Genomic DNA, 24,556 nt, shown 5'->3' on the forward strand with positions numbered 1-24,556 from the left:
GCTTGAGAAATAATTTTTCTCTACTAGATTAAAGCTGTGTCAGTTCTCTACAAAATCACTTCTGACTTAAGGGAATATTGGAGATATTTACATCTTGATTGTATTAATACTTGTTTGTGTGGGACAATTTGGAGTTCTGCAGAAACTTTTGTCCCTCTTGGTTTGCTCATAGCCCGACCATAGAGGATGCCACAGTAAGATTTCCCAAAGCAGTAAAGTGTAAAGTCTGTTTGTGGTTAAGATAATAATGGTCAGTTTAGCTGTACCTATTGAGCTTGTCACAATTTCAATACAATTGAAAATGAGGCCCATTCCACAAGTCTTCCCTGAGCTTCCCTGCTGTAACCCTGCCACACTTTCTATCACGGTGCCATGAATAGACAGAATGATTTTGTTGTATCATGAAGACAGATGGGAGATAATGTTTGTAGGCATGTAAGAAAACGTTGCCCTTTCTACCACCCTGACTCTGTTAATAGACCAACCACAATTCTGAACTGCTGAGAGAGAGTATTTTGTAAAAAGAATGACCTTAGGCAGGTATCTTGGTAAAACACCTCTCAATAGCTGTTTTCTTTCAGGTGGTTGTAGCACCTGTGTTACAGGCCCAGGTCCATTCCACATGACTCAGTACAGCCCACAGTGAGAGATGGGCATCTCAAGACTATTCAGGTTGATAAAGATATGAATCACCTTCTAGAAGTCCAGTACAGTATAGAGCACAATATAGTTAAGCTATTTGATATTATATTTGTCTGGCAGCTTTACCTTATGCCTTATGTTTTATTGCTTTTTTCCTCCCTTTTTTCTTCACGAAATTGCTAATCTCTGATTCCAGGGATATGACTGCTTTGAGCACTTTATTTTGAGCTTTGCACACTAACCTAATGCACATTCTGACATGCTTCCTCGAGCCAGCTGAGACTGACTTTTATGCCTGTTCCTCATTAGCAGAAGATAAATGTATATTTTTAAAATAAGGGTGACAAATAAGGATTAACAGGCAATGAATAAATTAACAGGTCTTAGTGAGGTTATTTATGTAACTAAAGTGAGGTAAAATACTTCTCTAAGGAATAAATGTAGTCCATATATTATAACTGTGCTGTGAGGTCCATATATTATAACTGTGCTGATATTTAACTTCATGGCAATCTGTGTTTATGACTGCAAGGATAAAGATTTATATTACATATTTAAGTAAAAATACTTTCTTAAAATATCATTCAAAAGCAATTGGTGTTATTTTCTTTTTTGTTGGTGTTAATACACATTTTTTTATTCAAGTGAACGGACTTATGCCTGCTTGCATAAACTGGGAACCTGCTTGTGAATTTTCCTCTCTACTGACATCTGTGATCTGCAGATGCTGGGGCAAAATGTTTGTTGCAGGATGTCTATTGCCCTGAAATCCATAAGGTAATAATCCATTACTGGTATTTGTTTAAAATATACCTACATGGCATGGGCAGATAAATCTTCCTGCAGTACAACCCTCTTTGCAACATTTTCAATCCTGGTGGCTTTCCTTTTTCTTCTTTTTTCTGTTTAAAAATATACTGACTGTAGTCTGAGTTAGATGTAATACCCAACAAAACTACCAACACCAAGGTTCTCTCCATTAGACCAGCAGGCTTACTGAGCTGAAGCACTTTGGAATAAAAGTCTACACCTGAAACACAGCTTGAAAATGATGGTTAGGGTTGGAACTAGATCATCTGCTTTTAATTATTTTTTTACAGAAGCAGCAAAAGTGATGTTAATAAGTCCTATTAATATTATAATTAGAGCAAATATAAATATAAAATAAATAATAATTAAATATTTTTCAGTAGTAGATTTCCAAACTTTTTCATACTACTCAATTGGGAAATAGAACAGTAAAAATGAACAATGCAAGGAAGTAACAGATTAAAATATTCACACCAAAGTGATGTCAAGTAGAAGCTGCATAAGGCAGTTTCAGCACAGCAACAAGGAGCTGCTGAACAATGTGAAAGAAAAAGGAGAAAAGCAGTGAATTTTTTGTTTGTTTTTGTAAACACAAAGCTCTGAGGTAGCATTTTAGTTCAAGAAGTACAGTCTTGAACATTAAGAATCCCATAGTACAAATGAGTATTAATTGAATAACTACCACATTACAGATGCAGCAAACAGTCCAATGTTGCTGGATGAAGGGCCATATTGCATGAACCTCAGATATTCACAGTAATCCCACTGACAAGAGCCAGTTTCCTGTCTCCAGCAACTGTTTCTGCCATGATGCCTAGAGCAAGATGCTTCAGTTTTCCTTTCCTTTGTGCCTCAAGCACTTAAATTTCCTTAAAACCCTCTTGATGTGCTTCCAGAAGGCATATGCAACATAAACTTGCTTTGAGATTATCTGAAGATCAGTATGGGTCAAAAGGTGGTTAATCTTTATCAAAGCATCTCTATTTTGGGCCAGTCTTCTTGCCCAGAGTCAGCTAGATGTACCTGCAGAAGGTGACAGCCAGCCATATTCTTGGTTGTACAGCGTCACCTGCACAAGGAACAGCAGTGAGATGCTGAAGCACATTGAATTGCCCTTGCAGAATCTGTTCACTCTTTATCAGTAAATGAAAAACCTGAAATAATGTGGAGATTAACACAGTGTGGTGTGTAAGGGGAGTTTTCCCCCTATGCCCTCAAGCAAGAAGCTGTGACAGCTGTGCTCAGTTTACTACAACGGAAGCTGCCAAGGGCACAAGTTGGTGTCTTTTAAATCTTTAGCTCAGCCTCAAAAACCTCTCCAGGGCTGCTGGGACTTGCCCTACACTTCTTGAGCCCACTCATGGTAATATGACTCCTAACTTCAAACGTGAAAGCACTTCTGTTATTGGAGAATTGCCTTGGTTTCTGCAAAGGAAAGATTGAAAAGACACCTTCACAAGTGAATTGAAGAAAGAAATGCATCCTGAGAGTTTACGCTTTTCTATTTTTATGTTGGGTGTGGTGTATGCATAGCTAACATATGTAGGGCTGGTTCCTGGTGATACACAGCTGTCTCACAGCAGGAGCTGAGAAGTAAAAGCACCCAGCAAGATGGTCCAGGGTGGGCACCACACTGCAGTCACAGCTGTCGGTTCAAGTGGACCACATGGCGCTTCCCAGCCACACACACAAGACCTGCCACTGAAGCCAAGGATGATGAGACAATTTCCCTAAGTCCACTCAGATGGGTGTCTCAGGTATACACAGGTAAACGTTTTGCTTCCCCCAATGTAACTTTTTACTGAAGGAAAAATAGTGATCACTAAATATGACTCACTTCAGTCCTCAGCTAACAAAAGAAATGGTATCAATGATCCTGAACTGCTTTAGTAGTTAGTCAGTCAACTGATTTCTAATCTCTGAGGACAGTGATTTGAAGTGCTCTGTATATTTACTGACATGACAGCCTTCAGCATAGAGGTCCCAACATACAGACGGTATATGGCAATGCTTTATTGTAACTGCATTTGTTTCTACAGTTATGTTTTCTGATCCACAAAGCAAAGGAGAGGAAAAATTTTGCTAGTTTAAATACATTCCTGGTATAGAGCAGATAATTCATTTTTAGGCAATACAAATCTAATTACAATGTGAAAGTATTCTTCTGAAAGAGAAGCCAATGGCTGAGTAAAGTTTTTAAAAATGTACAAAGAAAGGAATTGTGGACCACTCTGGATGGAAGCTACTCCCTATTACACCCACAAATTACAAAACCAAGTGATCACAAATGCAACAATTTCATATTCTCCTCCAAGACACATCAGAGATCTCAGTATCTTTATCAATGATAAATGATGGAGATTAGGAAAAAATCTTTGCAGAAGGCACACCATTTAACAGCTGCAATGTTTCAGACACCTTATTCTTTAGGTATTAGTGTTGGGAGAGGGACAGACGCTACATAAACACTTTAATTCGGATCAAAAATGCACTTCTGACACAAACCTGAGTGTCCCTTCGTACGAACATGGTTGGCACTACAACACAGCCTCTGGCTTCGTGACAGACATAGAACCAGTCTGAGGGTGCATAAACTGGATTGAACAGAGACTGAGAGATGCTCTTGGGGTACATGTAATGTGTCCCAACCTCAAATCAGCTTTCAGTCTGTGGGATGAGATCAACCGGTCTGAAGCAAAACCCAACCAGATTGTCTATCTGTCTACACAGCACTAACTGCTAACACAGACATAACCTGAAGGAATGGTTATTTTGACTCAGTATGATAAGACTTAGGGGTCCCCTGGTGGTCTAGTGGTTAGGATGCAGCACTCTCACCGCTGCGACCCGGGTTCGTATCCCGGTCAGGGAAAAGACCCCCGGGCAGATGGAGCTCGTCAGCCCTGTAAGGCCATACATCTAAGAGAAGGTCACTCTAAACAAACCTACGTCCTGAGGACCTCACTGCCACTGTCCAAGCTTGCTCGGCCCCGGCAGATGAACCTCAGGAATAAAGGGTGGGCTCAGTTCAGCGCACACTGGGTCTCACCTAAAAAATCCACTGCGCAGGCTCGAAGGGTAAAGACCTTTCCCAAATCTTCATTCGCGAAGACTGGCCATACACGATAAGACTTAAAAGTAGATCTTTGCTTAGATTTAAATTTAATCAAACTTCATACTTTAAATTTACCAAAGGCAGGATAACTAATGGAGGGCAATTTTTCCCACAGAAGATCACGTGTTTGAGAGGGTGGATGTATATCCTACACCACTGCTTGCAGGAAACATTTTTTCCCCACTCAAATCCATGTCATTAACACACAAGCTACAAGTCATCCTGCCTTCTGGTGAGAGAGATTTCAGCCTGAGACTTTTGTAGTAATTGAGGTAAGTCCTAATTTGTCAATAACTACTCAGGAAATGTATCTATTTCCAGAGAAATAATAAGGAAGTTAATCTATTTAGTTTCCAGAAAATTATTTTTAAAATATATTTTAAATACTTCTGCTGCCTCTTTTTTTAGCATCAGTGAAAGCATGAAAAACCCCCAGAAATTTCTATTCTGTCAAGGGCCAATTTAACCAAAAAACATCCACAGTAACTTTTGTTTTTGCTAGTTCTACATGACAGATGTTTTCTGCCTACAAGGGCACTATGTTACACCGATACCTGAATGCTATCAAAGTCAGTGCATACTTAAATGTGTAAAATTAGCTTTCTCAGCTCCACATTAGATTCTTATGTGAAATGTTACAGTTTTAAGCAAGTGCCAATGAAACCAAAGCACTCTTCTTCAAAACTTCTCCATAAAATACTTTAATGATCTGGTTATGCATGTACATAGCTTTCTAAAGGTCTTTTGCAAACCCATAAATTCCATGTTCTCACACATTTTAGAATCTCATGTCATTAGCCTAACTTATAAAATTAAGTGCTGTAAAAGATTAAATACTAATTCTAATGTTTCTAGCTTCTTTTTTTTTCAGTATTCATATTACTATTTTTGAGTAACATATAAATTTCAGCCTTAAATTACGAAGTATTTTGTCTGAGCCAAAAGTGATGGATTTTACTAAGTGATTTGGTAGATTTTAAGAGCTCTTTATATGCTCCAAGGTTTGCATTTCACATTTATTCTGAAGGTCAATTGCCAAGAGAAAGAGACTATCAGTTCTGTAGATAAAGTGAACAGGTACTTAATTCCCTGGGTAGATGAGTATTTTTGGTGTTATTTGCCTACAGGAAGCCTGGTAATTTGCTAGAGCTTGATATAGTTTTCTGCAGCAGTAAGTGGCATCCCAGTACTGTGTTCTTGCTCTTATAAATGATCATGCTATCACACATGATCAGATAAATACGGTATAATACAGAAATACACTAGACCCATGGCTAGTTTAGGGAGCAGAGCAGGGTGGCTGTTAGCCTGCCATTTGCTGTCACTTGGGATGTGAAAGTGAAGAGATTCCTGATGCTGTAAATCTCCTTAATGCTCACGTTTAATGAGCAACACCTAAAACTTGCCTTTGAAAATCCTTTAAAGAGCAGCATAGCTGCTGAATTCCCTTGTCCTACTACTGTTCCCAGTGAAAACAAGGGAAGATGAAGAAGCCCTTTTATTTATGCTCCCTTTGATATCAGTGTCCTAAGTGAAACTATTTTATTGATTTTCAAATGAGTTTACTAGCATCCTTAGTAACACCACGCTACCATGTTTTTTTATATCAGATTACAAAAGACTGATAATCTGTTCTGTGGCCCATTGCTGGTCTGACATTTGATAGCAGTATCAATTTCTATGTGAGCACTAAATTGAAAGAGAATTGGGAGCACCATTATCACAAGAACAAGGAAGGCACTGAAAAAGATGAAGGCAGTGAGGGAAAAGGCTGGTTAGAAGGCATTTGCATGAAAACACTTGACTGTCATTCAGCATAACATACTGGTGCTTAATAATTGTCTGGGTTGCGGGTGAAGTCAGTGGCACCTCTGATAAATAGCACGCAGAGCCAGAGTGGAGTGACAACTCTGACCCTCTGGTCTGATGCTTCTCTGCTTTCCCGCTCATTGTTGACTTTGAGTATTCAAATAGTTTGTGCAGAGTCTAAGAGAAGTTTAAGAAATATTCAGTACAGGAGAACAAAAGCATTAGGCTATTTATCTGCTGGTTTTGAGTGTATAGGCTCACAGTGGAGACTCATTTTCCATATTTCAGATATTTTTGATTGCATGATCTGAGAAGAAAAAAAAAGAATTATTAACATCAGCATGAATATAACTGGTTTCACAGCTCCAGAAGGCCTGATGATACAAAAACTCTACACCATCCAGCAGAGCAGGTATGTCGTATATAGACTCAAGTGTTAGATATAGGGACAAGAGTACTAGATTGCTGTAACCTATACAGAAATGGAATAGACTAAGAATGAACGATTTCAATTCCTCTATTTTCTATCTCACTTAATTTGGAAACTACTGATTTTAAGGAATTTTATGTTTTATTAGGGTTTAACATCCAGGAGATAATGAAGATTCTTTTTCTGCCTAACAGCAGCTCCCATCTACTTCTAAAAGCAGTATGGTGCTTCTTTGCAGAACATCTTACATGAAGATATACACAAATGGGAGTATTTACAGTCGATGTTTTAGATGACATAACCAGTTAATTCTAGACTCGTTTTCATAACAGAAAAACACAGTTCACAGCTGACTTCCTCTAGTAAAAGATTTCTGATAATAGAGCCAGATACCAAACTAGGTGTCAGACTCAGTTTACTAAAGAAAGCGATTGAGAAGTTTCCGACCAGTTGATGGGTGCATTAATGGTCTTGCACAGACGGGAAATCTTTTAATTGTTTCTTTTGAATGTCTATAAGTGTAGAACTTTGGGTGATGAGGGATCATAATTCTTGTAGTACTGTAAATTTGTCCCAGTTCCAATTCAGAATGCATACGCAGAGGCTGTAAGCCCTAAATACTAGGGCTGAGTGTGAAGGTTTGCCTGTGTGGAGATCCTCTGAAGAGAGAGAAGGGCGGGGAATAAACCTAAATATTAAATGTTAAAGCTATCACAACCAGGAACACATGGCAGTCCAGAGAGCCCATCGTCAGTTAAAGCATGTGGCAAACTCAAAGGCCCAGTTTAAAGCTGGCAATATAAAACCTGTTTAGGCTGCCAAAAAACAAGATGTCTCATGCCTGGAAGATTCCTTTACTGACTCTTTGCTTATGGGCCCTGTGATTGATATGCCAAAAGGACACCATAAATCATTCCCAATTTAATGTGAGGTATTGTGATGTGAGGTATTTAATGTGGGGTGAGGGCGGGAAATTCAAATCACAACATGAATTAAAATGCTTTACAGTTTCATTCACTTTGGAGAATTTAGTAATTTTTGGAGAAAATGTCTTGTTTTATTATTCAGGTTCCTGAATCAACGTCTGTGTTTTCCCCCAGCAATTTAATAGATAAATAAAAATACAGAAAATCAGGTGGCAGTGTTATTCATTTTATCTAAAGGAACAACAAAGCCATAAGCTTGAAGTAAAAGTCTGACTTGAAAATATTCTTCAAACACAGAAATAATGCACTAGTGTTTGGGAGTCCCTTATGTTACCAAGAAAAGAGACGTAATCTATTTTTTGGGAACTCTGCTAAACCAAAAAGCCAGAGCTGTTATTACTTTTTACTTCTACACTTGTAAAAAAAAAAAAGGCTTAATGTTCTGAACTGGAACTTGGGGAAATCTCTCCTATTTGCCTCATAATCACTTTTTCCTCAAATTAAGGGGCATTCATTTTTTGGTTGAATTCTGATTTTATTGTTGCAATTCCATCAAAACTTCCTTGCAGTGCCTTGGCTGCCCTCCCAAAACTCTAAAATGGAAAAGCAGTAACTGTGTTTTCAAAGTTCAAGGTGTGGTTACAACTGAGTTATGGCTTGGACTAGTCATGCTGAATGTGACATAATGATTTTGGCTCTTCTACTGGGAGAAGCCACTGAAGATGGTGAAGGGACTACTCGGAAAGACTCAGTGCACTGACAACACACAGCAAATCCCATTAGTGCCAGCTGGAGCCATGTGGCATCTGCGGTAATAAACAGATGTTATATGCACTGTTAAAACAACTTACAACTGATTTCTTGAGACATGCCATTACATTTGTTTATTACTTGATTGTTAAAAAGCATTACCGCACTGATTATTTGTTAAACATTCATTTGGAATATAGTTTGCTAAACTAAGACAAACCACAAATGCAGAGATCTCCTCAAAGTATTATTGTGCCTTTGTCACTGAAATACCAAACTTGCCGTTTGAGGTTTAATGTCATTCATTTTGTTTAGAAAATTCACTGCTGTGCTCTTAGAATAAACCACTCCATGCTGCAGAAGTTGGATTTATGAAACATGGTATAAACATGTTCTGCCTAAGAGCACACAGACAGTAAATGCCTAGGGCGTTCTGTAATTGTCCTGGGAATATGGTTTCTTATACATCTCAGATTTATTACTGTAATTTTCATTGGATACCTGATACAGTAAATGTTTCTAAAGGTTTTATAGTTTTTATCTAGAAAAGACAGAATGTTTAGTCTACCTAACTGAATGACATCATGCTGCTCATACTTTCTGTATGAAAGACAGTTACCTTTCTGCGTTGTTTTGACTTACCGGGTTTCGAGGGTTATGGACGACTTTCTCATTTCAGAAATGCTGATGCACATATTTGTGTGAATGCGTGAAAACATAGTTGTAATTTTTAGTGAAAAAGGACATTGCTACCAACTTCATCCAGGATGTGAACTACATTGAACTGAAACAAATAGGGTAGATAATATCTTAGAGCTATTGTTTATGACCTCCTGCTTACTCGCCTCTTTATTTGTCCCTATTTCTAACTCTCACACCCAGAGAACTACTAAAACCAACCAAACAAACCAAGAAAATCTAAAGGGATCCAGGAGAACAGGAGAGCAAGATACTAAGTTCAGAGTATGTCAGTAGAGCCTTGTACTCATGTATAAGCTATTTCTCAGCCTTGCTCATATAAACTCAACATGTTACAAAATGGAGCTTTGTCTGTTGATACTTCATGGAAATTTCCTAAGTGTGATTTTTTTCCTGCTACAATAATTAGCAAAAATTAATGAAATGCTGAAGAGAGCTGCTAGCTCCTTAAACAAATCATCTCATCAGCATTTCTTGCCCTCTGCCCAACTGAAAACAAATCTCTAAATTGAAAACATTAATAATAATAAAAAAAATTAAGATTATTTTCACCTGTGTAAGACTGTTATTTATCATACTGGCTGGGCCCACTGTTCAAAAGACCTGTTTTAGAGCTGAAACTGCTCTTGCCTGATTATAATGCAGTCACACAACAACAAAAATCTGAAATTATCTGCTGACCCAGCAGGTAATAAAATGCCTCAGTGCCTACCCAGAACAGTTCTGCAGGCTGTTTACGATGAGACATGAGGACAATGAAGTAGAAAGGATGTGAGAACTGAGAGGCAGGTATGAGGAAAAGGGTCAGGATTTTACACAGCAGGCTGTAATCTCAGCTCAGCACCTGCACAGCCAGCAAAAGGAAAGGTCCTTTGAAAAAGACAACTGAGAAACTGTGTATGCAGGCCTTCTGTGAAACAACTTTTGATGCCAAAAGCTATTTCCACCAGGGAGCTGTTGCTTGCCAAGAAACGTCCCCCAGGCAGCATTTTTGCTAGAAATCTGCTTCTGCTGCTCTAGCACCCAGTGATTTTATGAGACAGAGCCTCTAATGTGCTTACTCCCCATCTAAAGGTAAAATGCTGTGCTAGAGAAGGTAAAGATTTGGTTGGTCTATTTAATTTTGCTGAGTTTTTGGCAGATAAGTAGGATGGAGCTCAATTTGACCAAAATGACCTAGAAGAGGGAGATGAAATTTCAGATGAAGAAATATATAATGTTTGCATTATCTTATGCTATCTTGAGTGCACAAATTTTGAAACCTGCGAACAATACTGAACTTCAGCCTCGCACTACATTTTGTTCTAGAAGAGGACAGCTGCTTTGATTTGCCTGAAGGAATGAGATTTATCAGAATTATAAAAGGAAGTTTTTTTCTGGAAATTAGCAGCAACAGGACATTCCACTAAATGCTATAATCAGAACCCAGATACAAAGTTGAGTTTATTTTTGATGTTACATTATTTTTAAAAATTCAGATAAAATTACAGTATTTGCTTTTACACACTTACAATTTAAATTGTCTTTATTATATTGTATACTGGAATAAATTAATAAGATGAACTAATTTCCATTTGCAATTATTTCAGTCTATAAAGCCGTGATGGGCAAAATATGTGCACTCTGAGCTACACTTGACATGCTGTATGAATTAATATCACACAAATTTAGAGCTTTACAAAACCATTAAATTGTTGGCTCCATATTTCTGCAGCTTCTTTCTTGTTATACTCTTTTTGTGATTAGCCATCATTACATAAAGTTTCATGGAAAATGGAGTTGGCATGCTCCATGACTAAGAACAAGCTGCCAAAAAGTTTTATTATGCAAGAAGCAGCACAGTGTATGAGGTAGTACTTTGCTTTTATATCAGAATTTTGTTTTTTCCATCTCAAACGAAAAATACATCTTTTTGTTGTACTTCCATTTTTGCTTTTGTAAAATAAAGAGGAGAGACATAAGCCATACATCAGCACAATGTGTGGCCAAAACAGCAAAGGCCTCTTTGGCTTTTGCTGCAACACCAAGAGGCAACACTTCCTTCAGTTAATCCCCACCATAAGATAAGACAGATCTTACTTCCTTCTTCATAAACTGTAATTTAAAACCCTCCCTTCCTTGTTTCACATGAGTAATAATTAACCTTAAAACAACAAAACCCTACACACAGTGGGGACACAAGTCTTGAATGTGGTGAAGAGTGTTTGGTTGTCCTTGTTTTATGAGCAAGATGTCACTGCTAAAAGCGAGCATCTGCGTGTTCCTCATAGACAACAGATTCCAGTTTTGTTCTGAGATTACTTCATTGTACAACATCTGGTGTTTTATAGCCGTGTAGTTTAAAAATAAATACTCTGTGTGCAATTTTATAACTTAAAAAAACCTCCCCTTAAATTCACCCATTTATTTATTCATTCTTGTAAGAAGCAATGTTCTTTATACAACAACTAATTTAAAAATTCCTAATTTGTTTGCTTGAAGTTTGTCTTATTTTTTTCCTCCAGCAAAAAGTAATGTTTTCCAGAGGGGTAGAGGGACTTTGGTTGCTAAATACACCCTAAGAATTACTTTTCCATTGCCTGCTCTGAAACTGGTCCTCCCAGTTAGATCCCTGCATAAAATCTTTTTTTTGTTGTTGTTCTATTTTATGTTTTAGCAGAATTATTATTATTATGCATTTTTGTTGGCCAGCTATTAGCTACTCCATTAAGACTGTATTTCATTAGCTCTAATAAGATAACTGAAATCACGTAGATCCAGTACTTGTAGAATTAAACATTTAAACACTTAAAATGTACGTCTCTTCCCTCAGCCAATGTCACTTCACAGTAAATACACCTGAATATCAGAAACCTCTTTCCTCAGGCCTCCTAGTTCTCATAGACCTGTCCTCTTCAACCATCCGGGAGAATGTTTTTTGTCTTGTTTGCTTCTTTTTTCCCAGTATAACAGCACAGCCTGCAGTAGCGTGACTTGCTTCAGGCTCTGCAACCACATGCCTTCTAATTCAAAGACCACCCCCAGTGTAGCTGCTATACATAAAAGCTTACATGTATCTTTTTCAACAGAGATAATGGTCACTGGATTAAAGACAAACAAAGCAGAAAGATTAGATATCACATAGCACAGTGTGGATGCCTTGTTCTCTACAATTCTGTACCCTAAACTGTTTCATGGAAATGTCTCGCCGTCTGCAAATTAATAGGATTAATCTCATCTGACAAGGTAAAATCTGTGGGTTTTCCCCTCACACTTGCAATTTCATTCAGCAGAAGCAAAAGATCCATGAAGCCCTTCACCCACCATTCCTCCATGGGGCTTTTACAGGATTTGAAAAGATTGCCCATCACACAAAACAGATATAAGGTTAACTCATCTTGATCACTAATTCATACTGACTGCTTATCAAGTAGGAAACCGACTTGACTTCACTTTTCCATGGTCTCCCAGAGGCTTAAACTAATTAACCTTTCTATCGTTTTAAACTGTGTTCCCATTTGTTTGTGGGTGATACATGCTAATGATTACAAATTGTCCTTCACCTTGGTTAGCAGAGGCAGCCTGTGCAGACTAACAGACTTTTGGGGTGCCTTTTTGTCCATCACTCACCATATAGTCAAAAATCCACCACTTATCTTATGGAGAAGAGATGATAGGTCCAAGGAAAGAGGGATGGACATAGGAAAAATAACACACTGGTGGGTTCCATGCCAGCCACCAGCTAAGGACCAAGCATACATAGAGGGAGTGCACGCTAATGGGGGTGCATTGATGGTTCTGTAATCTCCAGGTCTGTGACAACTGCTAGCTTGCTTCTGACCTGCTCAGTCACTCATTGGACATCTATTTCCTAATTTGATATAGATGTTTTTGCAGGTGAAGCTAGATGCAAGGCCTTGAAAGATACAATTACTTCATGCGACAAACAACATATGCTGTAGATAGGAGGAAAGGCTGAAGGCCCTGAGTCCTCACTCACCCCATTTGAGCTTAAAATATCCACATTTATGTCTCCATGCTGGCCCAGAACTGTCTGGCAAGACAAGGTCAATGTCTTTGTCATGTATCTGTCTGAGAGAGGATGATGGGAAAATTTCTTTGCTGAACGGGTTGTCAAGCATTGGAATAGGCTTCTCAGGGAATTGGTTGAGTCACCATCCCTGGAGGTATTTAAAAGACATGTAGGTGTGGTGCTTAGGAACATGGTTTAGTGGTGGACTCTGCAGTGTAGGCTAACAGTTGGACTCAATGATTTTAAGGGTCTTTTCCAACCTAAACAATTCTGTGGTTCTGTGATTCTATGACGAGTTAATGTTCCTTTCCCTGGGGCCTCTGAGAGATATGATACACCAAATGTGCTCAGACACTGCATAGCCTATGCCAAGCAGACAGGGTTCCTCGCAAGATGTGGTCTGAGCAGAGAAGCCTTTGGTTCCTGAGTTTCTCACTCCTCGCAGCCACTTTGGAGGGAGAACCACTCTCTCTCAGGACAACTTAGTGTCGAACAGAATACTTACAGTAGGGATCAAAACCTGCATAATTACATATTTCACTGCAGTTAACATTCTAGTCTAGGCCCCAAAAAATACATGAGTAATTATTTTAATGCTTCTGGATAGTGAATATAAAAGCTTTTACCCTTTATACTCAAATGCTTAGATTTCCTCTGAAGCCTTTTTTCTGGCTACATCAAAACATGACTATGTTTGACTCAAAAGTAAGCTGCTTTTGGTAAAAGCAAAACAAAAGAACCTCAAGTGAACAAACTGAAGGTGAAACTATTTAATTTTTCACAAAGAAAGGAAATTACTCAGACTTTATGTTCTATTAATGATCTCCATATACATTTTTTAGCATTGTCACTACCAGAGCCAGATGGATCAGGGATCCGGCCTGTTGATAATGAAGTAGAATAAGAACATGCTGTGCTGTCTTTGTGCCACCTGGTGTGTTTACACTGAGCAAGGACACGAGCTCATTCTGCGGAGACACTTGACTTACCAGCCCAGGCTTGGCACTGTGCTTACATGGTGACTCTTGTTATTTGGCATAAATTTTGGGCAGAGCATGTTCTTGGCTGCCTGTGTTATACAGTTCAAGTGAGCCCAAGGTTTATTTCCCAGCTGAAACTGCACCACGATGAAAAAGGCAGAGATCTTAATAAAACATACTTAATTAAATATCTTCCCAGTTTTCTTGACATGTATAGCTATTATTTGCCTAACACCAACCTATTTAATACATTTAATAAATATATAATTTTTCTTTAGATAATCTTGTTTGTTATATAAAGAAGGACTTAGAGCTTCTTCAGACATTAAGAATGGTGAAATCCCGTTGCTTCGAAAAACCACAGGTTATGATGGCTAGTACCACACTTAAATTTTGCTTTGGTTTTGCACTTTCAGGAAGCTGATTATTTGAAAATGAAAATAGTCTGCATGCTATTATTCCCTCTGTGAGCCTGAAACACTCATTAGTGCTTGTTCCTTTGACATAGGGGAGGGGAATCTGGTAGCTGAGACTGGTCAAGAAGCCAAATTCTGTCGAGATAAATGCACGGTGTGCTCCTTGGAATACACACCTGAAATTAACTGGTTTCAGAGAACTGTCTCCAGTGCATATGTGCACAGGGAGACTGACAGGCTTCAGGTATACAGGCAGGTACTAAAAAACCAGCCATTCCTGCCCCTTCCCTGTGCCAACACAAACACCCCACAGGCTCTGCAGCAGTCAGATCACAGCCTGACAAGCTGTCAGTTAGTCCAGGGGGGAAAAAAAGGAGGAAGAAATGTTTCTTTTGCTCTCTGTGTTCCCGCAATTGGCTTGCTGTAGGCATAGGAGTGCCACTCACCGAGCAGAGGGTGCACATTTGGAACAGCAGGAGCACAACCAACTGCCCTGGCAGCAGGTGGCCCTTAGAGGGGTTAGTGGGGTTTGGCTGTGTGATTGCACTGCAGCCTTAGAGCAGCATCTGGAGGTGATCTTGTTAGGAGTAAGGTGAAGTAAATCAAAGAGTGCACCAGTTTTCCATCAAGCCTGCTAAAGTATTTTGGAATAGTTTGTGTTGGAAGGGACTTTTAAAGTCTAGTCCATCTAGTCCAACCCCTCTGCAGGGACATCTTTCACTACTTCAGGTTGCCCAGAGATGTGGTAGATGATCCATTCCTGAAAACCTTCAAGGTCAGGTTGAATGGAGCCCTGGCCAAAAAGAGCTGTACCAATGTTTCACTACCCTAATTGTAAAACGTTTCTTTCATACATCTAGTCTAAATCTCCCCTCTTTTAGTTTAAAACCATTACCTCTTGTCCTATTGTTACAGGCCCCGCTAAAAGGTTTGTCCTCATTTCTCTTATAAGCCCCCTTAAAGTACTGAAAGGCAGCAATGAGGTCTCACTGGAGTCTTCTCCAGGCTGAACAATCCCAACTCTCACAGCCTTTCATCACAGAAGAGATGTTCCAGCCCTCTGACCACTTTTGTGACCCTCCTCTGGACTCGCTCCAGCAGATCCATGTCTTTCCTGTGCTGGGGACCCTGAGCTGGATGCACTGGACCACTCTAGGTGGAGTCTCACAAGAGTAGAGCAGATAAGCAGAATCACCTCCCTAGACCTGCTGGCCATACTTCTGTTAATGCAGCCCAGGATATGACTGGCTTTCTGGTCTGTGAACACCCAGAATTTATTTTTTATCTAAATTAAAAAGAGCTTCTTTTTTTCTTTCTAAGTCAACCATGAGGTGCTGCTAGCAGTATCATTTTTCTTCAGAAAATTTGAAATACAGTATGATGTAAAACCCAGTAAGTTTTTCTTAGAATAACTTTACTGTAATAAACCCCCTACAAACTGATTTTCAAAGTCTAGTTATGATAGTCTTCCTTGGAGAGCAGACTTAACTGAGCTGCAGAACATAAAGAAAAGAAGAACTGGTTTGATTTCGTAAGATACATCTGTTTTTTCCATGGCTGTATTTAGGCAATCTAGAACATCTCCTTAGGAAATGCTGTTCTGTGTATTGCTTTGTCTGGTAAATTTATGGTGTGGCTTCTCTTTAAATAAACATAAACTTTAAGTCCCATTGTTTCCCAGAGGAAGAGGAGGGTCAGCAGAACCTTGCTCTCCAGAGCATTCAGCCTGCACAGAGCAGATACAGGGAGAAAGAAAGGGTTTGTGTTGCCTGTCCACTGCTAGATTCCAGCCCCCATCCCTTCCTTCTCATTTGGCAAGTTCAAGGTGCAGAATATTAGAAAAATGGAATATGTTGTCCCCATTCATTTGTTGGTCTGAGTACTTTGGCTCACCTACCCTCAGGTGCCTTGCACAAAATGCAGGTTTAGAGTTTTCTTCGCAGATGCTTTTCTTACTATCAGTGTCTGTTTAAGGTCTGATTCTGATCTGATATACTGAGGTGCAAACTAGTAGCACCCTTGAAATTCATGCATATTTTGCTGTACACCAACATCAAATCAGAACCACAGCTTTGTAGTCTGTATTCAATCCCGTGAACAAAGCCTTTAAATCAGAATTCGGATTGGGTTTAAATGTCTCCAGAAGTTTGCTGACTGTGGATCTGTTCCTGCAAATCTGAGACCAGCAAAAGTCCTGTTAAGTTCTGCAAGGAGTTTTGCCCACAGCAGAGTTTTCAGAGAGGGTCTAATGTGTAAATGTAGTTATTGGTTCTCATTTTGCAACTAAACCTGCTTATTATTGTAGATAGAACAGAGAGTACAGGTTTCACTGAAAGTTGTTTTCTGCACGAAAAATAATACTGATAACAGGTAAGGTAGGTGGGCACGGGACAGTAATGATGCTGTTTATCTTAATGGGATTTTTTACTTTTATTTTTGTGTAGAGGATCCAACTACAGAAAAATTTTCCTTATCTACAGCCTGAGAGCAAAACAAATCATATTGCCTGAGCAGTAAAAATACTGACTGATGACCCACACTGGTGTTTTCAGTTTTTACTGCTATATGCATGCTCACACAGCAGGTTTTGCTTACAGAACTGAAGAGATGCCCAATATATGATCAATAGAACTGTTTATTTCTTGACTTTTGCCTTAATATTATGTACACAGTCCCCTCTTAAATACCATTTTCTACTGCAGAAGAGGAAGTACATTTTATGTTATGTATTCAGAAGTAAAATTAAGGAGAAAATGTAAGTGAAGGGCAGTTCTGCAAAACAGAGATGACAGAGTTTACCTTCCTGAGATAGTGAGAAATGATTAATGATGGCCACTCACCTTCAACTGGATAGAGCAGTAAATGTTTCCTGTAGCATTTTGACCATGTAAGGCTGTTTCAGACATATGGATAACATTTTATAGATACTAGAGTTTCAGGAGATGAGACTTGGGATACTGTTTGTTGTGCACTGTATGATACAGTTCTATGCAGTGTATGAAACTAAGGGTTCCCTACGAACTATTAGCAATGTATTCAAGAAAATCAGATTTTTAGCCTCCCTTTTTCAAATTGGCTCCTTCCGGAACCATGATTTTCCTTCTGGACTCCAAGTAGGTTCCACTTTTACGTGAATTGCTCACATATTTCAGATTCCATTTGTTTAAATAAAAAAAAAAAATCAGTACGTACGTAATTTATATAGTGTCTGTCCTCTGTTAAGTGCTTGTTAAATCCTGTACAAAACACTCAGAGTCGAGAACTTCACTTTAAGAAGCCTGTGAGTGACTCTGGGAGAGTGAATTTACAGCAGCAGCATCTGGAAGTGAGTACAGTGTAGAAGTGGGAGCTTTGGACTTCCCTGCAACTAGTACCAGAAGCTCTGGGAAAAACTGTATTTCTTTGCCTGCTTATTTTCATGACACAGTGAAACTGGTGTATTCAAAGTGGATGCTTTAGAGTGAGGGTCTAGGTAGATTTCATATGTGAATTCTTTCTTTTTAGAAGTATCTTTTTCTAAGTACACCTTAGACATATCCTGTTTTTGCAGAACATAGTTGTTGGATTCAAAATCAAGCCAGAACATGAATTTTCTTTCCTAAAACACTACATTCCCATTTGTAACACAGATACTTTTAAAAATGAGGAAAGAGTGAGTGTGTACTGGAATTAGTTTTACACTTCCAAAAGAATAATTTTTTACTAGAAGACCATAGGTTGCACATAATGTAGGAAACCTAGGAGTTCACAGCTCCTAAGTATGGGTGCAAGCTTTGCCCATGCCCTTTACTCCCAGTGACTTTTGCCCATCTCTTCCACCTCCAGAGGCCAGAAACTGCAACACCAGCCAATGGGGTCCCAATTTGAACAAGTACAGGGATCAGGCTCACATGGTGACATGAACCTGCAGATCAATTTAGACAGAGCAATAATAAACTGGGAGCCTCTTTGCCTGGCATGCACTTCACCTGGGTAATGTGGATGTGCACTGTTGTTTCAATTATTAAAAAACCAAACAATAAAAGAGGGAAAGAAAGAACAACTGAAACACTTCATATTTCTCATTTATAATGAGAAGGCAGACAAGCTTTAAAAAGTAAATTTATCATGCTTGGACATAGAGGAGAAAAAGAATCAAAACCTGGCAGTATTTTTTTGCTGTAGAACATAAATGTTATTGTGCAGGGGGAATATCAGATGATGAGAAAGCACATAAGTAGAGCTTGGTGTTGGTTCAAGAATAGGTATAGGGGTCCCAGAGCTGTTGTGGATTTCACTGATCTATGCTCTTTTTAGGAAGCAGGGGTGCTTTGATTATAGAATTATTGGTTATTTAAATAAAAGGATACTTAATATTGTTTGTGCTAGAGAGCTCACAGCTTTTCACATTTGAGAAGCTCCTTGACACCATTCAGGGAAGCACTAAGGGTGGTTTTCATCTGAATGAATATGATTACCTTCCATCTCATTATGGTAGTGTGCTCTCCAAATGCTTTTTTGCTAGTTTGTGCATGACATCTTACTTTGACTTGGGGGTGGGGAAGGAGAGCTGAGCAGCAGGGAGGAAGAATGTTTTTTACACAGCAGAGCTTTCAGTCCCCGATTGAAACATTTGGAAAAAATCTGCAGAGGGAATAGCACAGAAGGAGTTCCTTTCCACTTCTCAGTTCCCTCAACAACTCATTTTCGTCACACTCCCATGTGTTTTTTCCATGAGACAGAACAATTGCCAGCCATTGTGTGTAAGGTACTGTGGGATCAGTTATGGCATGTAGGGGTATTAATGGGCATTAAAATACCTGAAATTTGCTGAATGCTCTCATATTTGATGTCTGTCCTTATCTACATGAACAGTTGGTTTATGCAATTTTCAGGATGTAATGTCCCAGTAGCTACAGCACATTATATCTTGGATTACAAAACATTTCTTTACTGTTTCCTTGCTATCCACCTTCACATCACTTGCAGATTATTTTATGTAGTTGTTACCCAATAATGTAAGCATGTACTATAGCCTTCATCTGACCAAGAGAAATGATACTTATCTGCAGTACTGCAACCCACAAAAGAATAACATTTAGTGGGAGTTATCACTGTGATCCAATATTTAAAAAGACTCCAAATCCTGGATCAAAACCCTTAGAGAAGGACTGGACACATTTTTTCAACCTCTGCCTGCTCTTGGTTATTTACAGGTGAGAGAAAAGGTGAGATGAAAAGGTTTTGGAAGGACAAAAATTGGAAGGAACATGCCAAGCCACCATCTACTGGCAGAGGTAGATGAGCTGAAGTAAAAACATCATAGTAGTGACGTTCAAAGAATCTTGACCTGCTAATGGGATGCCATCTCCTTCTTCATAGGACTCCTAAGAGTAGGAAGATTGCTGCATTTGGTAAAAAAAATCCTCAAACTCCATCTGCTCCAGCAGCACCCTACTCTGTAAACAAACTGTCAATAGTCAACTACCCAAGGAAGAGTAACAATAAGGCCAAAGGGTGAGGCAAAAGTAGCCTCCCAACATACAGTTACTTTCAATGCAGTGATCTGGGATAAATGTTATTTCAGTAGCTTATCTAGCAACTTGTCATTCCACGGATCTGTCAAGCCCCACTGAATCCTTGTAAACATTTCACATCCTTCAGCAAGGATTTCCACAGGTCTCAGTCTGGTTCCTATTAGATGCCTTTTATGTCTCCTGCTTCTTGTAACTCGAAGAAACAGTGAACAACTGATGTCTATCCAATAGGTCCATGTTACTCAAAGTTTGTAGGCATCTGTTAGGCCCTAAATTGTTTCTATTGGGGACCAAAGAGTCCTAGCTTACTTGGTTATTTCAGGCACTTAAACTGTTCCCATACATTTGGTTATCCTTGTTTCCTCTACTTGAACTTCTGGTAATGGCCTCCTGAAAAATCCTCTTGAATATACCACATATACTCTGTCCAGACCTTGATATGTGTGTGTCTCCCTCTTGCCTACCTCCCTTGGAACCTTTGGACAGAGCATGCAAATGCGAGAAGGAAAAATGTGTGTATGTGAGTATAGTTTTCAGTTTGCTGTTGGGTAGCTGATTAGCAGTGTCTTTTAGACAGCTCCTCTTGAGTTCCTTCAGGCACAAGAGCACAGAAGTAGGTTGAACTGCATGCTGTGTGAGGCAGAAGAAGGCAAATACAACTGCCCCCAGTCTTTGCAAGACCTCGGTGGGCATGAGAGCTGCTTCGTCTTTGCTGAGGCTTCCCAACTATTTGCTGACTTCCCAAAGGTATCTGGAACACATTTCCTTAAAGATATGTCCATATGGCATACCTGGCCTGCTCTGAACACCGTCTGGAGACACATGTGCAATATCAATTAATTAAGGTCTGAGTACTCAGCTAAAGAGCTACAATTGCACTGTGCCTCATAGTGATGGCCTGAGTTTATGAGAAAAGTTTTCCATTGCCTTTCTTTTTTTTCTTTTTTTTCTCTCATCCTTTTGCCTTAATTATATTTATGCCTTTCCCCTATATGGTGCAGCTTCTGACATGATAGAAATGACTAGAATTCACAGCTATTTCTTAGCACACAATGAAGTCAGTTTGTTGGGACACCCTTTTTAATGGTGAACATTACAAAACTATTCACCTCCCAACTGGCTTTCTCAAAAAAAAAAACCCTACCAACATTTTTTTCCTTTAAGTGACGGCCAGGTTCAGTGGTAACGGCAATACTTGCTCAACTGTTTCTAATCAGTGGCACACACAGAAGAAATTAAAAGACCCCGCTCAGGACACTGGGCTGATGACAGATGGACAAGATACATTCATAATTCTGAAGAAACCTTCATCCCATTTCAAACTAATTTTCCATCATCTTTTATTGACATGAATAATGCCAGGATAGTAGAAATGGAAAATATTAGTAGAGTGAGAAAAATATTAGGCTGTTTTTCCAGTTTGTGTTACACATGTAGTACACATTCTGGTTTCTGTTTCAAATATTGCCCACATTTTCAGCAAGGCTTGTAAATGTATTTTGGCCCCCTACTACAATTGCCTATTGGCCAAGAGATTTTATAATAAACTCTAGCCTTTTTTTTTGAGTGGTGATTTTTGTTGTGCTTGCCCAAATTCTGGAAGCTGATGAGAAACCTCATTTTTTTAAACTAGTGTCTATGTGGAAGCTTTAAAACAGGAATCAACAAGGGAGAGTTTGGGTGGGTCTTTCACATGTCACCTCAGGAACATGAAATGTTTAAACAAGAAAATAATTTTTAAAACTTTAAACAAAATTAGTGAGTCACACAGACAAGCACAGGTACAATATCTGAATCTTCATGCATCTTTTTCTATTTGAACCAACTTGCTTATCACTGGCCATCTCACCTAAACCTAAAAGATATTAAAATGTGGTTTTTGATATCTCATACATCAATTAGTAGATAACTCATGTAATTAATATTCAGAAAAAGTTAAGTACCAGCACTGAGAATGTGTTATTGATCTCAATGCCACCTGGAAATGAATTGAATGCAACCTTGAATTTAAAAAAAATGTGTACGAGACCAGCCCAGTGCTATGGGCTCCACACAGACAGAGCAGTGCTGCTACAGAAAAAGTTACAGCAGCACCCTGACTTTAAAGAACAGTTTAGTTTTCTGTCCTACTCCTTTCCAGCACTGTCAGGAGGGCTCCTGACTGCTGTGGCCTGTTAGATTTCGCAGTGCAGGCAGATACCAGAACCTGAGGAACTGAACAGAGATGGAGAAACAGCTGTCAATTGTTTAACTACTTTCTATCACTAATAGTGACCCAGGGGTGAATGGCTTCATATCACATTACCAAATCCTTGAAGCTTAGGGCAGGGTGGGTTTTTTTTAAACTTCATTTTAGTAGGGGAATTTCTACGCCTGGCTTGGCTACTTTATAAATTAAGAAGAATAATACATCATCCTACTACCAAAAAGAAGTATGCTTATTCTGAGGAATTTGCTGGTCAGTTGGAAAGAATTTTATGCTGTATGTGAACAGACGCCACTGGCTTTTAATGCTCCTATATTTGACTGCATTTTCATTTGCATCATAAACTTTTTACATTAAATACTTTCTAAAAACAGAGTCTTTAAACCGGGTAAAGAACATACACTTTGGAGGCGCAGCCTACCAATGATACCACAAGTCGCCTTTTACTACTACTTAGTTCAAACTTTCTCTTTCTAACACAAAATTGAACTTCAAATCAAAACAAAAAAAGGAAAAAGCCTAGTTTAAATTAAAGTCTTAGTCTTCACTTGCTTACAGTAAAGTTAATCGAGTTCCCTTATTGCTTGAGCTTTTTATGCATTCAGTAATACGCCTGCACATTGTTCAACTTTTTAAAAAACAATTTTAAGTTTCAGTAAAATTGTCCCCTAAAGGAAAATATAAACCTTCATTCACTTCAGAGCACAGTGAAGCCTCTAAAACTTTTTCCACTTCCCCTCCCCTCGTATAAGCGCAATTTCTTTTTCCACGAGGACACTAAAACTTTTTTCTTTTCCCCCTAGTGTAGCATCCTTCGTATTGCCAGCAGAGACTCTCAGGATCTCTAGCAAGAACTACACGCTACAAGTGCCAGCAAAGCACACGACCAGGTCGGCAGCGGGAAGGGACGCCCGAACGCGCGGACACACCGACCGCTTCTCGCCGGCGGAGCGGAGGGTGCGCGGTCGCGGTGATGCCCCGCGGGAGGAGCGGGCGGCGGGCGGACTTACCCGGCGTAGCGGCCGCGGTGGCCGCGGAGCGGCAGCGCAGCCTGGAGGCAGAGCAGACAAAGGGGCAGGAGCCCGCGGAGCGGCATCGTGCGGGGCCGCGCCGGCACCGCCACCGCGGGCACAGGCACAGCCACCGCCGGCACAGCCACCGCCGGCACGGCCACCGCCGCCGCGCCCGCCCCAGGTGGCGGCTGCTGCCGTGCACACAAAGCCCGGGCGGGGGCCGGGAGGAGCGGAGCGCTCAGAGGTGTTGCTGGTCGCCGGCGGCGAGGGGGAAAAGTCGTGGGAGGACGGGCGTCGCCTGCAGCCCCGCCGCGCCTGGGCACGGGGACGGGACGGGGACGGGACTGGGCGGGGAGGCGCCCGGCTGGGAGGGCTGGGGATGCGGGGGGTGCGCGGCCCCGCCGCCGCCCTGCCCCGCGGGGAGCCCGGGGGCTGGCAGGGGCCGGGCGGCGGCGAGCAGCCCCCCGCGGGCACGGCGGCTCCTTCGGGGCTGGAGGGACGAGGGGCGCGGCGGGGAGGGCTTCGACTGCAGGTGCTGCGGCGAAGCAGCCGGCCAAGGGTCGCTTAACGCGCGGTCAGTGGCATCGGGGGATTATCGGCGAGATTTCCCTGGCTGGGCAAAATAGCTGAGGCTGATGAGAAGGCAGAAATACACTTCCATAAAACAAAAAGCGGTGGAGAGTCCATTAGGAGAAGAAACCAGGAGAAAGTGGGATTTCATGTTATCAATGTGGCCAAAAATCTTGGATATGAGTAGTGGGAAGGGAAGAGAGGCTGATACAATAGGATAAAATAAAACCACAACATCTTTTCAAAACTGGGGGTTTACATCTTCTTTTCCACGCTGGTGAGGGTCAAAGATCCACATAAAGATAAGTCAATGGAGCACTGGGGATAGCAAGAAGAATGGGAAGAATTTTGCTGCAAATAATTGTAGTTTATAGCAAATATGTGGAGGACTTGTTAAAGAAAATGTAGGTAAAATATTATGCCAATATGGAATAAATTGATAGCCCCTTTGATACTTTTATATTGAATTTACTAAAAAGAACGAAAAAGTGTTTCAAGCTCAACTGATTCTCAGCCTCTCTGAAAGCAAAATGAATGAGTGGGCTGTAGACAAATAAAACTAGCTGACATTTGAACATGTGTGAGAACTACTGTAAATCCCTGTTAATGTTTCAGAGACACAGGGAGCCTTTTGAAAAAGGACTGTATTAAACCACACACAC

The 24,556-nt window shown here is 40.1% G+C and overlaps 1 protein-coding gene across 1 annotated transcript in view; it reads right to left on the minus strand.

The window, feature by feature from the left end:
• Positions 1-23,407, minus strand: part of CPA6 (carboxypeptidase A6) — an 80,744-nt gene extending 57,337 nt beyond the window's left edge. The window contains exon 1 of the mRNA XM_017812388.1: positions 23,322-23,407. Coding sequence (XP_017667877.1) covers positions 23,322-23,407 — 86 coding nt within the window. The remainder of the gene's footprint in view (positions 1-23,321) is intronic.
• Positions 23,408-24,556: the final 1,149 nt, after the last annotated feature.

This window comes from Lepidothrix coronata, unplaced genomic scaffold (genome assembly GCF_001604755.1).
Source record: "Lepidothrix coronata isolate B3197 unplaced genomic scaffold, Lepidothrix_coronata-1.0 Scaffold36, whole genome shotgun sequence".
Taxonomy (NCBI): domain Eukaryota; kingdom Metazoa; phylum Chordata; class Aves; order Passeriformes; family Pipridae; genus Lepidothrix; species Lepidothrix coronata.